This window comes from Syzygium oleosum, unplaced genomic scaffold (assembly GCF_021117445.2).
Source record: "Syzygium oleosum isolate NSW1041296 unplaced genomic scaffold, Sole_v2.1 Sole_v2.01, whole genome shotgun sequence".
NCBI classification, from domain to species: Eukaryota; Viridiplantae; Streptophyta; class Magnoliopsida; order Myrtales; family Myrtaceae; genus Syzygium; species Syzygium oleosum.
The window spans coordinates 32,288,726-32,305,539 of NW_026607485.1; the positions used below are offsets into that span (position 1 = coordinate 32,288,726).

General features: G+C 39.8%; 1 protein-coding gene across 10 annotated transcripts; it reads left to right on the forward strand.

Annotated features, from left to right (window-relative positions):
* The first annotated feature begins 3,435 nt into the window (after positions 1-3,435).
* On the forward strand, positions 3,436-8,070 carry LOC115682550 (uncharacterized). Of its 10 annotated transcripts, none has more exons than XM_056317476.1 (11): positions 3,436-3,723; positions 4,489-4,563; positions 5,046-5,147; positions 5,263-5,379; positions 5,609-6,142; positions 6,224-6,588; positions 6,668-6,767; positions 6,867-6,926; positions 7,202-7,285; positions 7,385-7,501; positions 7,644-8,070. In XM_056317476.1, exons 2-11 carry the CDS (start codon positions 4,504-4,506, stop codon positions 7,941-7,943), a joined length of 1,839 nt encoding a protein of 612 aa, XP_056173451.1. In that variant the 5' UTR covers positions 3,436-3,723; positions 4,489-4,503; the 3' UTR covers positions 7,944-8,070. The 10 variants fall into 10 exon arrangements, 9 of the variants coding, with proteins under 9 accessions (XP_056173451.1, XP_056173434.1, XP_056173437.1 ...); XM_056317459.1 differs by having other exon boundaries at positions 3,437-3,723; positions 5,043-5,147; XM_056317462.1 differs by lacking the exon at positions 3,436-3,723 and adding an exon at positions 3,742-3,880 and having other exon boundaries at positions 5,043-5,147.
* The last annotated feature ends 8,744 nt before the right edge of the window (positions 8,071-16,814 follow it).

Consider the following 16,814-nt stretch of genomic DNA (forward strand, 5'->3'; position numbering starts at 1 on the left):
GCAACAGTCTCCACAACCAAAAAACACATTCGATACCATCCACCCTTGTAATTTCATCCACATAATTGGAGCTGTTCACATTATTTTTTTTATGTGATAAGTAATTTGTTCGGTCCTTATCCCTATCAGCGAGTTGCCGGGCAGTTCACGTATTGCGGATTGCGTGGTGTGTACGTAGTTATGTAGCAAATCAACAAATGACTCTGACTCGATTGAGGGCGTTGAGGTTTCTGTCTCATCTTGTGCACCCAAACACATCGGATGCAATTAGCTATTCCGCTTGAGATTTCTTATTTTCCTATTTAAAGGTTTCGTCATTAATTCGATCTTGGTCTTTGATCACTCAATTTCGAGTATATCTATGATGGTTTTCCTATTAAGCTCCCGGTCGTGGATTTGAAACCCACTAGTCACTCCTCGACCTTCGGAAGCCTTGGTTCTTCTGCAACATATGTTCAACAGTGTCATTGTATAGGATAAACTCGACCCCACTCTCATTAACACCGTGATGGGGCGGAGGTAACAAACTTGCTCAAAATGAATAGTAATTTTGGCTCAAATCCAATATTTTATCATAGGTGTGGAACTCTTGCTAATAACATCCAGAGGGTCACAGACGCGAAAAGTTCATTCTTACCTATTTTTTAATAAAGAAAGAACTACGTATTTTTCACTCTGGCCGAATTTAACCATTTGTAAATTCACTTTGTATTGGCCTTGGGTGATATTACTCGAAGTAGCAATTGCTCGGCTTTTAATTTGGATTTTGATTTCTCATCTTTACTCTCTCTTTTTTTGGTCAGGCTCATCTTTACTCCTTCAATTTCACTTTGTGGCACCTTTTTCAGCCCTTTCTCTAACAATTAATTTTTTTTATATTTGGTTAATACCACGAAAAACCCCAAATTGGTATATCTGTGATAAATTTATCACAAACTAATTTTTGGATCGCTAAAAATCTCAAACTGGTACACATGTGACAAATTTAACCCAAACTGATACATGCGTGATACATTTACCCTTTGCTAACTTTTGTCAAATTTTACCATGAAATTGATAAGTTGAATAATCTTTCTCTTTCTCTCTAATTCGAAAACTAATAGGGCTCATTCTCTCTCTCTCTCTCCCTCTCTCTCTCTCTCTCTCTCTCTCTCTTCATAGCACTCTAATCATTCTTTGTCTTTCTCTTTATCGAGCACACTACTTCATCGTTGTCTTTGTCTTCGTGATTAGACATCATAAATCGTTTGAGTACACTTTTATCTCTAATAATCTTCTCGCCTTCAATTTTTTTTTGCCAACTTGTTTGGCTAACTCATCCAAATCACCAAATTAGGATGTTTAGTGGCTTCAATTGAAAGTGGTTCGAAGCGAAGCACGTCATCTTCCAGCTCTATCAATGAAGTTCGTCGGAAGATGATCTAAGGTTTTTCATACTCTAATGGAGATAGAGAATGAGCCCTATTTGTTTTCAAGATAGAGTTATGGATTTCCACGTGGACTTGCCACGTCAACTGAGTTATTGTTATGTATCATTCAGCTCAGTAATTTCGCGGTAAAATCTGACGGAAACTAACGGAGGATAAATATGTAACGAGTATACTAGTTTGGGATTTTTGGCGATCCAAAAATTAGTTTAGGGAAACTTTATTACATGTGTACCAATTTAGAATTTTTGATGATTCAAAAATTAATTTGGGGTAAATTATCACGGGTTTATTAATTTGGCATTTTTCGTAGTATTAACCTTTTACAAAGATCGTTAATGTGATTATTCACTCAGATTTATGTTAGGATACTGTACCGTCAAATGACATAAAGCCGCAGTCTAACATACAATTATCACAATACAATTATTGCGCCGTTTTTAATATACCATCAGGAATTAAGACCAGTTGATAATTATTCACATTGTATTTTATTTAATGATGACATTGAGCCAAAGCTCTTCTAGGTACGTGGCAGATAGTTTGAGATGCTATCGTCCAGATTGCCATAATCATTCTTATTACTATATATCCCAATACAAAATGAATGCTCTTTTCATCTGTCATTAATTAGCACGTTCCGCTTACTTACTTCAAAAGTCATTATAGAGGTGGCCCATTTCCACATGGAATTTTTTTAAAAAAAAATATCCTCAAAGTATTTGCCAAAAGTCATTAATTTTGCTTTGAAAATATGAACATTCTATTTGAAACACATCATTTTTTTTAAACCATCTGTTCCTTTTCAATTTTCAAGATATGCCGATATGTATTAGTACTTATTTTAACAGCTTACGTTAAATGATCTCGGGGGTAGTTATTAGGGAAAATGACGCAAATGATCTCTGAACTTTGATCCAACATGTAATGTGGTTCATGAATTTTTAATTTATTCAATGAAGTCCTTGAACTTTAGCCCAATGTATAATGTGGTCCCTGAGTTATTGATTTGGTTAATATGGCTTCTGGACTTTTTATACATGTTTAATTTATTCCAGGAACTATGTAAAAATGTTCTATATTGTTGAACATTTTTACATAGTTTGGGGACTACATTGAATAAATTAAAAGTTCAGAGATCACATTACACGTTGGGCTAAAGTTCATGAACTTCATTAAATAAATTAAAAGTTCAGAAATCACATTGCACGTTGGATCAAAGTTCAGATCATTTATATCATTATCTCTATATATTAATGAGACCCGGTTATTAAATTTTAGCAAAGTAGCCATCCTTTTTTCCGATAAGCGGCCTAGCTAGGCACTTGCATTAAAGGTACGGTATACCTACGTTTGTTTCTCGTTACCAGAAATGCCTGACAAATTCATCTTTCGACTTTGGACTGACTCAGAAAAATTCCTTCGCAGTCAATCGTGCACGGAGAAGTAACCACGGAAAATGACATCTTATTAATGAAAACGCTGCAGCACGCATTAAATTGGTAGTCAATTTAACACATCCTGGCAGAACGAAACCAACAACTGGATCTCAATTGAATACTAGTTTATCTTTCCATTAGAGTAGGGCAGATTAGACCCATTTATTTTATTAGGACTAGACAAGGTCGCTTTCTTCGATCTTTAAGTAGGGCATACTAGATTAGGGGTTCGAAAGCACCGCGACTAATACGAGTTTCGCACCAGGCGGGCCGCGGAACAGGTTGGTTGCGAAAAGAGGCAGTGGGGTGTCGGAGGGGGCGAGCTTGTCGGGCACCGGACGGGAGGTTCAGGCGATGGGTTAACAAGGGAATGGTTTGAAAATTGAAGATTTTTTTGTGAAGTTATACTTATAAAGTGAGTTAGGATACTGTCAACACAAGGCATATAATATCAAGGAAATGGTTACTGTGCCTGTTGTATTTTTATATTGAGTCTCTTTCACTTAATAAGGATGCATTTGGCCTTACTAAACCTGCTCCTTAAATTAAACATCTGCAATTCTCTCTCTCTCTTTTGGAGTTACACCTTTATTCTATGTTTTGAATTTAAATGAAATGATGAAGTGCAAAGAGAGGAAAGACTTTTGGGAAGTGATGATATAAAAGGAAGGGCTCACGTTTCTTCATGATGAGGGAGCGCATGTTGTCCCTCCCCCTCTCTCACCCGCACAGGGACAGATCTTAAAGTGAATCACAGACCAGACAATTGCCATGGCCAGATCACTCGCGCTCTCTCTCTCCAAAAGGACATGGTGGAGCTGCTGAGATGAAGGTGAAGAAGCTTTCAGTACAGAAGAGTAAGAGCATGTGATTCAGAGTTCTTGGCCTCTCTCTCTCTTGGCCTTTCTCTCTCTCTCTCGATTGTCATCTTCTTTTCTCGTTTAACTAAATTCAATGGTCTACGCTCTCGAGTATAATATTACTGAGATGATGATATGATGCAGTAAACAAGTGGTACGTTCTCTTTTTTAAGTTTAAATTGGAGTTGAAGGGTTATATTATACTTAGCTCTGTTCTTGGTTCTTGTTGCTGTTGTTGCCCAACTGTTACGCTTTTCTTGGTCGACGCTGTCACTATCTCTCCCCTCCACCTCCTTAAACCTTGAAACCTCGTCGTTTTCGTCACCTATGGTTCTTCATCTCCCACTCTGTCTCTCTGGGGGTGCTTGTTGTTTAGCGTTTTTCGCCGAGACCGAGGAATACAGTATATGCAGAAGCAGAGCAGGCGCATTTCTGCTCTCTCTCTCTCTCTCTCTCTCTCTTTCTAGACTAGAGTGTCTCCGATGCTCACCGCTTTCAATTTTCCCGCTCTGCAAAAGGGTCTGTGAAATGAATTGCTAAACATTGCGTCGAACCTACCTCTCTCTCTCTCTCTCTCTCTCTCTCTCTCTGCGTGCCAAATTTCTGAAGGAGTCGGTTGGATTCAGCTTTATCTGCGCCATCTTTGTAAACACTGCCATTTTCAGCCTATTTTTTTTTATTATCAAGAATTCATTATTATATCCTCGTTTTAGTTAGTGGGACTGATATTGAAGTGCTTGCGATGTTTGTTTTCTCCCTGAGGAAAGTGAAGAGAAGATGAACTCAAGAGCTCGAACTGCCATTCAAACCACGAAATCTCCTCCAAATCCAGAGAAGGTAAGCTCTTTTCTTTCTACCCCTTTACTTCATCTGCATAACATTACCAATTCAACATCTCAGCTTCTTCTTGACAATCAGACTTCGCTATGTGAATTTCTTCCCAGTGGGTAATACACGATTGATTGAGATTGAATGACTCAACGTCCAATTCAATTTCAAGTCACTATCTCTGTTCCCGCAATAATTGATGTTCTCTGTTCTTTCTTTTCTTTTCTTTTCTTTTTTGCTTTTGCTTTTTCCTTGCTTTCCTCTGTTTTGTCAATGTCCGAGTGTCCTTTAGATATTCTTTGGATGTGTTATCATCTAATTCTGGACCGAAAAGGCCGTCGCTTTTGATAGGAATCTGAACTGGGTTCTTTCACTATTCTCAAGAAAAGAATATGGCTTCTCCTCTTTGATCTTCTTTTTGCTTCACTTTGAACTTACGTATTTAGTTTGGGTTTTGATCTTTTGGTTTTGATTTCATTATGCCAAAGAAGGAAAGAATGCAGACTCAAGGAAGCAAAGTGATGGGAACTGAGAAGCCCGTGGCCAATAGGCGACGCTTGAACAGAGAAAAGAAATTGGCACTACTTCAAGATGTACGGAAACCATCAATTCTTGAATATTTCCGTCCTTTTTAGTGGGTGATTTTGAGCTTGTAACTCCCGGTAGTTTCAATAGCTTCAAACTGAATTTGCTGTCGGGAATTTGCAGGTGGATAAGCTAAAGAAGAAGCTCAGACATGAAGAGAATGTTCACAGAGCATTGGAGAGAGCCTTCACTAGGCCTCTTGGAGCTCTTCCTCGTCTCCCTCCTTATCTCCCTCCTTATGTTAGTATATTTATCATTTCTTTCCTTTGATTAACTCTCTCGCGTGCACTCTCTCATTTCCAATTTTTTATTTTATCTTATATGTTGCAATAATGGAGATGAAAAGACCCAGATAAACTTGATCTCAATATAATTTGCTCAAATTCTATGTGTGAACTGTTTGTGTTTGTGTTGATCCTGGTAATTATGCAAATTGAGTCACTGATAAAGCATGTGTTTTCTTTTCTAGACGTTAGAACTTCTTGCTGAAGTAGCTGTTTTGGAAGAGGAGATTGTTCGACTAGAAGAGCAGGTGGTGAATTTCAGACAGGGTCTATACCAAGAAGCTGTTTACATATCCTCCAAGAGGAACGCCGAGGTTTCGAGTGATGCCTCTGATGAATTGCCAGCGAGAAGGGCTAAACACGAGCGGTCGAAGTCGATGTCGCAGAGCGACTTCAGTTCTCTAGCATCTGTTCCCAGGCATCAACCAGCGCTCACCAGGAGCGTATCTAGTAGCAAACTCTTTTTTTCAGAATCTATACATGATCGGACCGGGAATAGTTCTAGCAGGGCCATGAATGGGAAACTAGCACAGAAAAAGTTCATCTCTCCTCCGCCGATTTTGGAAGATGTGCGAGGAAAGGAGAATTGCCTGCACGTGAATTCTTTGAAGGACAAAGTGTCGCCTCAAAAGAAGACTTCGAAGAATTCCACACCAATCAAGAAAAGTCCAATTAAGCAGGAACAGGCAGAGAAGATGCTAGAATCTTCAAAACCACAGGTATGATTTATAAGTTTTTCTTTTTCCAGGCTCATATTTTTTAGAACTTAGCCATACTGATTATTGATTTGAATCCTGCAGCTAGAGAGCAGATTTGGAGATCACGAAAAAGCACAGCAGAATTCCTTCAGCTCTTCGCATGATGGAGCAGCCCAAGTGGATGAATCACCAAACAAGATATCAGAGGACATTGTTAAGTGCCTGTCTAGCATCTTTGTAAGGATGAGCACATCTAAAGCAAAAGCTTTTGGATTGTCGAATTCGCCGTCTGAATTGACGAACTTCGAAGGGAGAAATGGAGAACTAGCCTACTGGGATCCTTACGAAATATGTCCAGAATTCGGGAAGAGGGATGTTGGTCCTTACAAAAATATCTGCACGGTGGATGCTAATTTAGTTGATGTTAATCGGAAAACGAATGCTCTGTTTCTGATCCAAAGGCTGAAGTAAGTTCTTCCCCTTCTTGGTTCGCACTTGACATCCAGTTGTGTCATCGACCTGACTTTGTCGATTAATTGACTTCAGGTTTCTTCTTGGGAAGCTTGCCTCCGTTAACCTAGAAGGGCTCACTCATCAGCAGAAGTTAGCATTCTGGATAAACACTTACAATTCTTGTATGATGAATGTGAGTCTTTCCTTTATTGTGGTGTTCCTAAGTTGACACACTTGCCCAATTTCATGAAGCGATTTGCCCGAAAGCTTATTAATATGATCGATGGTGCAGGCATTTTTGGAGCATGGGATACCAGAGACTCCTGAAACAGTAGTTGCACTGATGCAACTGGTGAGATTTGTAATCTGTATTACATTGCGATGCGCTAATATTTGGTTCTGCCACAAACATATTTTGGCTGATTAATGTATTCTCTAGTAGTTTCATTTCACTGTCTTAGGAGCCACTGTGTATGTAACACAACCTTTGTGCATTTCCAAGTTCTTCAGATTTTGGGTACTAATGTAAAATCATCTTTGTAGACATTAAGGCGGTGAAAAAAGAATGATGATTGAACTTAGCTTATTGGACTAAATTATCAACTGTTTGTTCTGTGTTTGCTTCAGGCGACAATCGATGTTGGGGGTCAGTTGATGAATGCAATTACCATCGAGCATTTTATCTTGAGGCTGCCTTACCACTTGAAATTTGTAAGTATAAACGCAAACCTTTTCTAAGATTGTCTTGAGAGGTTTGTTTGTGAATCTGTAAAATTCCTCGAATCAGACTAGGATTGATTGTTTATTTAGACATGTCCGAAAGCTTCGAAGAATGAGGATGTGAAAGCGCGCCGCACATTCGGGTTGGAGTGGTCCGAGCCATTGGTTACATTCGCTCTCTCCTGCGGCAGCTGGTCATCGCCCGCAGTAAGTTCAATGGCATTATCAACAGATCTCTCACGTTATGCATGTCGAATCAATTTCGTTCGAGTTTGTTGAGCATAGTTTCAACCTTGAGTATCAGCTAGAACTAGATATGAATAAACGTCGGGTACTCGTCGTGAATTAGGTGCGTGTCTATACTGCGTGTCACGTTGAGGACGAACTGGAAGCAGCAAAGAGGGACTATCTCCAAGCATCGGTGGGCATTTCGAGAACCAACAAGTTGATAATCCCTAAGCTTTTGGACTGGTATCTGCTCGACTTCGCAAAGGACATGGAGTCGCTGCTGGACTGGGTGTGCCTACAGCTACCGGACGACCTCCGCAGGGAAGCCGTCCGGTGCCTCGAGAAGAAGGGAGAGCCCCTGTCGCAGCTGGTGCAAGTGACGCCGTACGACTTCAGCTTCAGGTTGCTGTTGCAGCAGTGAATGGGTTTGATGTTCTCTTTCTTTGGTTGGGGCGGCCTAAAAAGTATTTGGTTGATTGATTTATTCAAAAGTCCTGGAACTTATACATGTCCATCCTCTTTTTCTCTATACATATTTCCCTTTTGGTTATATTGGGGGGTGGGTTCTGTCACAATAAGATGTATTGTGCCTTCGATGGAATGAAGATAGAAACGTGGTTTGGAGGCTTGTAAAAAAACTCGTTGTGCATAGTCAACTTCTGATGTTCTCTCCCACTAAACCTCAGCTTCTTGTCCATTGGAAAGATGAAGCTCCCCTTCTCCAACAAGGGCTCAACGCCCACCACCCCATTTCCCAGAGGCAACTGACAGAGACTTATGCTCTCATTAACATTGTCCTCTGCAAAATGTACTTCGTCTGCCATCGTTAACCTCTCACTGTTCGGAATTTGATCTTTTTATTCCTTCCTTGGGGGCTCTCTCCAAGTTCACTGCCGCCGCTGCCTCCCACCAGCATCTGCACTGTGCACGGTGCCAGTCGACCAGCAGCCCCGACAACTGGGCACGAGCAAGCCCAGCCAAGCCTCCACCCTCTCCACCGACTCCGCTAGCCCCCACCTGTGTCTCGCGACGACCCAATAAACGTCCTGAGGTGAGACAGTTCTTGCCCAGGTCACGCGACCTCAGGCGATGTGACGCATTGGGCCGCGAGACCTCATGTGACGTGACATTGAGGCCGCGCGAGCCCAGGCAAGGCGCCACAGTCGGCAGTGTCCCTCGACCTCCTCTGCTGGCGTCCTGATTTGGTGAAGATCTGTTTGTCCTCCTCGACCTCCGCCATCTCTGGTGCAGATCTCGACCGGGCCTTGGCCTCAAGCAAGTCCCGGCACCTCAAGTGATGTGACACAGAGGCCGCGCGATGCCAATCAGATCTAAGCTCGGTTGAGCCGTGCTCCGCCGGTCAAATCTCTTATGCATTGAGAAATGTTGATTTGCCTTGATGGTGAGGTTAAAACTGGAATTTAAATAGTTCAAGGAAGGCAAAGTTGGTAGAGAAAATCCATTAACCCATGAAGTAGCATTCCGAAAATGCTGAAAGTCAATGACAAGTGGAAATTGCATTATGTTAAAAGGCTTTGGAAATGTTAAGGGCCTTTGGTAATATGTTATCAAATATCTCAACTTTAATGTAAGTGCCTTTCGAGGCCTATAAGACTTTGGAAATGCTCTTTCAAATGTACCCTTCTCGTTCGGCTCATTGTTTGAGTTTAATCGGTTAAGATAACTCAAGATTTTGGTGTTACAAATGAGGGTGATTCTACTTGGGTTAAATTTTCTAGGTAGATGTTAAAATAATTTTAGTAAAAGAATTACTAACAATATGGTTTTTCTACAATAAAATTTGTATGAGATTATTAACTCTTTTTGACTGGATATCTACGGTTAGGTGACCTAACTATAAGATTTGATCTCTTCAATCTTACAATCAATCGGACCATCCTTTTTTCAACCTGCTGATCAAGTTGCCTGTTATTCTTAGCAAAACAACTTGAATTACTATCTTTTATACGGTAAATGATTCTCATTAGTGGTAAAATATTTCATGTATAGTAAAAACGCAAATTCATAATAAAATAATGTTTTTAGTAATATCTCATTTTCATGAGTATAATACTGACAAAATTTCATCAACCAAAACCAAATGATCGTTTCTTAACACACTAAGAAAATCGAGAAACAAGATAGATAAAATTAAAAAGGAAAAAATAATTATTCTAAAAAAACATAGAACAATATAACATTATATTATAATTAAAGGACAACACATAAAAGAAAGTGGTTGGAGAGCGGCTGGCTTTGGAAGAGATTAGGGACCCTCGCCGAGTATTGGAGAGGGTGACGCTACCATCTCCATTTGCTAGCAAGGGTTGCGAGACCCTTGCCCCTGATCTAGCAAGGGTTAGATGACCCCCTCCCACTGTTGGGACGGGTGTCGTGGCCCAATAGGCTATGAGTGTCCCCAAACCTTGTCGGATCGGTCGATGGGGGTAGGCAGTGGCACATAGCAATTGCCTAGCCACGCCTCTCTCTCTTCCTCTCTCCACTTTTTGAACATTCTGCGATCTCATCTTGTGATTATTTGGTATTTACTGGCTAAATTTCACGTCTCTATTATGTCGACGCATGACTTTGGAAGGTTTTTATAGTAAAGATATCATAGTTTAGAATGTGTTAGTTTTTCCCATCACTTTAGGCCGGTGAGCTTTCTCAAACTTCAGCATCCTTGAGCCAAAAATTAAAGAGCGGGCCTGAAAAGCAAACTGGTCTAAGATCGGCTCGGTTGAAGCAACTCGCTTCTTGAGCCCAATTTAGGATTTTCTGGTCTAATGGGCGTTTCTACTAGTGGTTTGTATCCCTAGCCCAATTCTTTTTCAATTGTGTTTATTGCACTGTTTGTAACAAAGGAAAAATAGGAACGGGATATGTTCATTAGAAGTCTTAGAACTTGTCATAAAAGTGCAATTGATTCTTAAAACCTGCAAAAAGTGCAATCAAGTTCTAAAACTTATCAAATTGGTTCAATCGAGTCTTAAAGTTAACACCGTCCAATTTGGCTAACGGAAAATGCTAATGTGGTTTTTTTTTTTTATATTCTACGAGGCGATAACGTGGCTTATTATTATTTTAATATTAATTTTATTTAAATTTAATTTAAAAAATAAGGTAAAACTTTTTTAAAAAAAGGGGAGGAGGAGGACAGGCGGCAACGTCTTTTTAGTCTTATATTTCATACTTTAGCCATGTCATCGCCACGTAGAAGAGAGAAAATATTAAAATAAGCCACATTATTATTTTTCGTTTGTAAGTTTGACGGTGTTAACTTTAGGACTCATTTGAACCAATTTGACAAGTTTTAGGACTTGATTGCACTTTTTGCAAGTTTTAGGGCTCAATTGCACTTTTGTGATAAGTTTTAAGACTTTTAGTAAACTTTTCCCAATAAGAAATGATACAGACTTTGCAAAACGTGGGAAAGTTTCTCGATTCTCTTAAAGACCCACGCACTGATGCAGTTCGATTAGAATCCGACTAGAATCTGCAACCAAATGTTGATGTGGTTAATTTTAGTGTACACGTAATGCAAATGTGGTGCCACATCTGACCTCGCCGGCCCTCTGGCCAGAGTCATACGACCCTTCCCCAGTTGGAACGACTGTCATGCGACGACACGATGCAGATAGACCTGACTATGGGCATGACGGCCCGTGGGTCTGCCCAGACCCAATTTGAGCCACATGGGCCCAGAGACACTTCAGGCAAGCTCGGGTAAGGGCATTCAATGAGAAGACTCGGTCTAGCCTAGTTGGGGGCCTAAGCCGAGCCCCGCCCAACCCAATAATTTACATATAAGGTGAATCACTTTATTCTCAATGCAGTTTCCTGCACACCAATCACTTATGGATACAACAATTACTCGTGTATATTTGCATAGTGTTGCTTTCGATGTGGACTCCTTTCATTTTCATATACTCTAGACTTGTGGTCCTTTGAGGAGGAAAAAAATAGGGGTTATTATGAGAATCTCAATCGCTACCTGGGGACTTAAATTGATATTTATGAAATATGGGTCCTCCAATTCATTGATGAGAAAAGATTACGTGGGTTCCTGATGAAATCTTCCTGCTCCCAACAAATTACTTTTCATCTAATAACTGTGAAATTTAGTGACCCACATGATAAATATATGAGAAAATAACACAAACAGTCCTTGAACTTTGACCCAATGTGCAATGTGGTCCCTGGACTTTTGGTACATGTTCAATTTAGTCCATGAACTATATGAAAATTTTTAATGTAGTTCTTCCATTAATTCAAGTTCATGGACTACATTGAACATTTTCATATAGTTCAAGGACTAAATTAAACATGTACCAAAAGTCCAAGAACTATATTAAACAAATTAAAAGTCTAGGGATCAAATTGAACATTAGAACAAAGTTTAGGGACTACATTGAACAAATTAAAAGTTCAGGGATCAAATTGCATATTGAGCCAAAGTTTATGGACTGTTTGTGTCATTATCCCTAAATATACTGCTGAAAATTGCCCGACTTTTGTGGGATAGGGACATGATCATGATAACTTCATCGACCCACCTTGACAAAATCGGAGCACTCACAAGCATATTAAGGTAGAAATATATCGATTTTCAAAGCTTCAATTCAACATAATATGAGTAAAGCACTGCAAAATCTTCTTTAGTTGTTTACAAAGTGTCAATGAGATACCCATTAATAAGATCCTCACAATATATATATGAAGGCCAAATCATTTTTCGTGTACGAGCAACGGGCTATCAAAAACAAAAGGACAAATTATCGAAAAAAGAAAAGAAAGTAATGTTTATGCATGTACAAATGAGGCCTAATGCAAGAAACTTGTAAGAAGTCTTAAAAGGGGATAAAATTTGTCCGGAGCTTTAAAACGGCCCGTCGACATCTAAACTTTTTCTCCCTCAAAGGTCCCCTTTCGCGTGTTGTTGAAACTACTCAAACTAGGAATCCAATTCATTCCTATTGTTGGAATCCGACCTCCGACCCAAAAAAAAAAAACTATAATATATGTTCTCGCACTAGCATTTCTCGTTGTATTTTCCATACGTGTGGAACGACTAACGATGAAGTTGGCTGAGCTCTCGAATCCCTCGATTAACATTGAAAGGTGGACCCTTCTCGCCGTTGGTGCTTCCCCAGGCCTAACCAAGAATCGATAGATGGAGTCAGGGCCTAGTTAGGATCCGTCTTAGGAACCGCACTAGAAGGACCGGCCATGAGGTGTTCACGAGTGAGGTTCCACCCATGACTGGACTAAGGGGAGGCTCGTAGCCTTCCTCATTCTCGTGCATGGCATGGTTAGTCAACAGAAATCATTTTACGATCGAAGAAAATGTTTCACGCTTAAAATGAGGAGTCCCTGACTTGAAAGATGGAAAAAAAAAATTTGTGGAAAATAATCTTCATGGAAACCAATTTGAAGTGTGTGGATTACGAAAATCCAAGTTCGTAATAAAGTCGGTCTCACAAGTTTAATATGAATATCGTTATTGTCCTCTGGCTTTGTGCCTTGGTGTGCGAAGAATGTGCAGAGGAATGTTGGAAGCGCGCAGCAGAAACTTGATACCTTAATTGAGAAAGTTGCTAAGAAACTTGACACCTTAATTGAGAAAGTTGCTAAGAGGGAACTTAAGCCCGTGCTTGTTAACATATCCTATTAAACCCACTTTACTCAATAGTTTAAGCCAACAAGTTATGGGTCAACTAGGGTATATTAACTAGGGGTGATCGGTTCTCGATTCGGTCTGGCTCCGGTCCAGTCTAATGGAACTGGTCACTTTTTTTTTTCCCACTATTTGATATCATATATTTTGAAACTAGAATTGTGCCCTATGCCAACTAAACATAATCACAAAAACAAACATGCAATTCAAGCAATGCGATGACAAATTGTGTTCCCCATGCCGACTACACATATGTTCTGAAATTAGAATTGTATTTCCTATGTTGACTCCCTATAATCACAAAAAAAATTATATGTAGTCGGTTTAGTCTAGTCGGTCCAACCGTCCGGACACCAGTTTCACTTTTAAGAATCGAGAACCGAACCGACACTCCCCGGAACCGAACCAAACCGGCCGGTTAGGTCCGGTCCGGACAGTTCTCGATTTGGGCGGTCTATTTTGCACACCCCTAATATTAACTACTTCACACCATATACCAATTTTCTGACGTTGGACTTTTCCAACACAACTCACATATGCATCTCGACAATTTCTCCTTCATGTGTGATTTCAGTGTTAGGCCATGAAGGCTACCATTGGGATCACATTGCTAACCACGTTTTTCATATATACTTCCTTAAGATTTTCACCAACTACATATACACATTGGGAGTGGGCCACTGATTAACCATCGACTTTGATACCATTGTTGAGAGCTTGCAACAGCAGCTCGATACCTACCTAAGAAGATTGTTAAGAGGGAGCCCAATTTTGAGTCTGTCAACTTATCCAATATGACCCATCTTCACTTACAAGCTTAAGCCAATAAGTTATGGGCCAACTAGGGTATATTAACTACTCTACACCAGATCAATTTTCGATGTGGAACTTTTCTAACACAATTCACAGATGCATCTCAATAAGAAACTCTTCTCATGAGTTTTGTTCACTTTACACCCAACTTGAAGAAACCTTTTTTGTGAGATCAACTCTGTGCGGCACAATTGTTTCTTCAAAAGTTTCATATAATTCGTGTTCATGTTGAGAAATTCTTGTGGTCACAATTTTTGTATTCTTTTGTAAGATTGATAGATTGTTCCGAGAGGAAATGCGAAAAATCTGTGTGAGTTATTGGGTGTAATTAAAGACTGGTAAACACTAAAAGTGTTTAAGTCACTTAAATATGGTTGTAATTTCCATTGTATTACTTGATTTATAGAGGAAACTTGTGCTCCTCTCCCCATGTAGTATGCCACACCAACCGAATCATGTAATTTTAATGTTCGCTTTATTTTATAGTTTTGCTTATCATTATGTTTTTTTTTTTGGTCGGGGTTTATCATTATGTTTGATTCCTTGTTTTTCTCAATATTTAGGATAAGAGTGGTGGATTTTAGAGGAAAAATTAGAGAGATTCGTGGAAAAAACGAGAGAGAGAGAACAGAGCCAGGCAACATCCTTGTAGAAAATGACTTGTATGAAAAGCTACATTTTGAATCAGCATGTGAACCCCATCATTGTAAACTAGACTCAAAATCGTGGGCCGTGTGCTTGATCCTTTGGCCTTTGAGTCCATATCAATCTCAATAAATCCGACAGAAGATAGACCAGAATCTACAATGAAGCGAGTGACCATTTGTGGAAGCACGGACCTCTTGCGCCTCTCGCCTTGGTTTGTGATCAATGTACTTCCTTGATGATCGAGTATGCAGTGTGAGATTTTGTAAGACCATTACCAACTGTTTCAAAAGTTTAAGCTGTTAGATGAAAGTGTGATTTAATATTTAAATATTCTATCACCCTAAACGTGAAAATAATTTATTAGAAAGACAAATATGTTCTATTTAAGATTTTGTGGAACTACTACCGATTGTTCTAAAAGTTTAAGCTATTATATAAATGTATGATTTAATATTTAAATATTCTATCACGCAGATCCTCATAGCAAAGCTTGAAAGCCCTCTCACACAATTTAAAACCGATTTGGTCAAAACAATAGAAAAATCACAACACCGGCGTAATTTGCTATTTTCACTTTAGGGGTCATGACACATCCTGAAAATGGTACTAACTTTGACTCGAATCAAATCAACCTTCAGCAAAACTGCTATTAGGCAACCTCATTTAATATGGGCAGAGGAATCACCTTCACCTAGTCACGGCGGTGGGTGTGGAGACCATCACCTCGAGATCAAGAGAGAATAACGAGAGAGAACAAATTTAGCCTATGTAAATCAAGTCATCCTAATTCCAAATATATTTCTTGATTGATTGTGATTTAGGAACTTGGGTTTACAGTTAAAACGAAGGGCAAATCATTCTTCCCTTCTCTATATATGTCTAGCTCAACAAGAGGGTACATAGATGTTAGTCAAGGGAAGTTTTGGTCTCCTCCACAACTAAGACAGCCCCAAAAGCAACGATCGGGTATCAATGGAGGATGCCATGTTAGCTATGCTTCAATCATTGACACACATACACGAGATAAATGGACTTGAATTTGCATGTAGAAATTGCACCGGCGAAAGCGAGAGGGATACGAGTGTCCTACAAGTACACAGTACACGTTACAGTTATCGCCTTCCGACTTACTCCACCGCCGACATAAATTCAAGCGAACGACGTGGCCCTCACCAAGTTCAGTATGATGACAGGAGTATTTCAGCGATTTCTCCAGTCAATTGCAAGTCTGCAAAAATCTCTCATAATTAAAGAGGAGGGTTTTCCTTCCATTCTCATTAGGGTTCTGCACAATGTGTTGGAAAAACAAAAGAATAAACTTATTCGACTCATCCTCAACTAGGAGTATAAGTAGCTATTGGCCAACTGGGATTGCAGATGCAGATACAGTTTGCATGTTAAGACTAATGCAGATTCCAAGGAGACTGTAAAGGCCACCTAGAGGATAAGAACTACTGCAAGATAATGATAGTTTATAATGTTGTCTCAGATTTTTAAAAGATGGAAACGCGAGGAGCCAAAATGGGAACTCCCAGAGACATGGGAGCTCATTAATGGCCACAGCCAAACTCCAGCTGCATCCCATCCAAGATGCAGCCAGGGCGGGGCCAAGACAAGTTGAATAGAGACGGAGCTCACTAAAAGCTCTTCTTGTCTCCATCCCTCTTCCTCAATCTCCTCATGGTTTTCTTTCCCAGACTGATATTTTCCAAGGAGAGAGAACGTAATTTTCTGGTTTTTGGGGGGATTTTATGATAATGACTGTACGTTTAACGTTTCATCCTTTTATCCCTTGTGTTCTTTCTCAAATTCTATGCGCGAGAGGATCACGAGATGGCATGTGTCAATTATGCAACTTTATTTAGAATTCCCTGTGGTCTGTAGACGTCCATCTCTGTGAAAACTTCTAGTTTTTAGTTCAGTTTCCATGCCAAATTGCAAATGTCAGTCGTCGCGATTATTAGAACTAGAAGTGTAGTCATTCTTTTAACTATGTAACTTCAAGGAACGTGAAAACTTTGAGCCTAGGGAGCACCAGGTTAGTGACATTTGATGATTCAATCTGTGGTGGAACGGAGACTTGCCGATTCTTCCCCATTTCCTTTTCGGGGGTCAATGGCCCCGCCGAGATGCAAACGGATCCCATAAATGAGA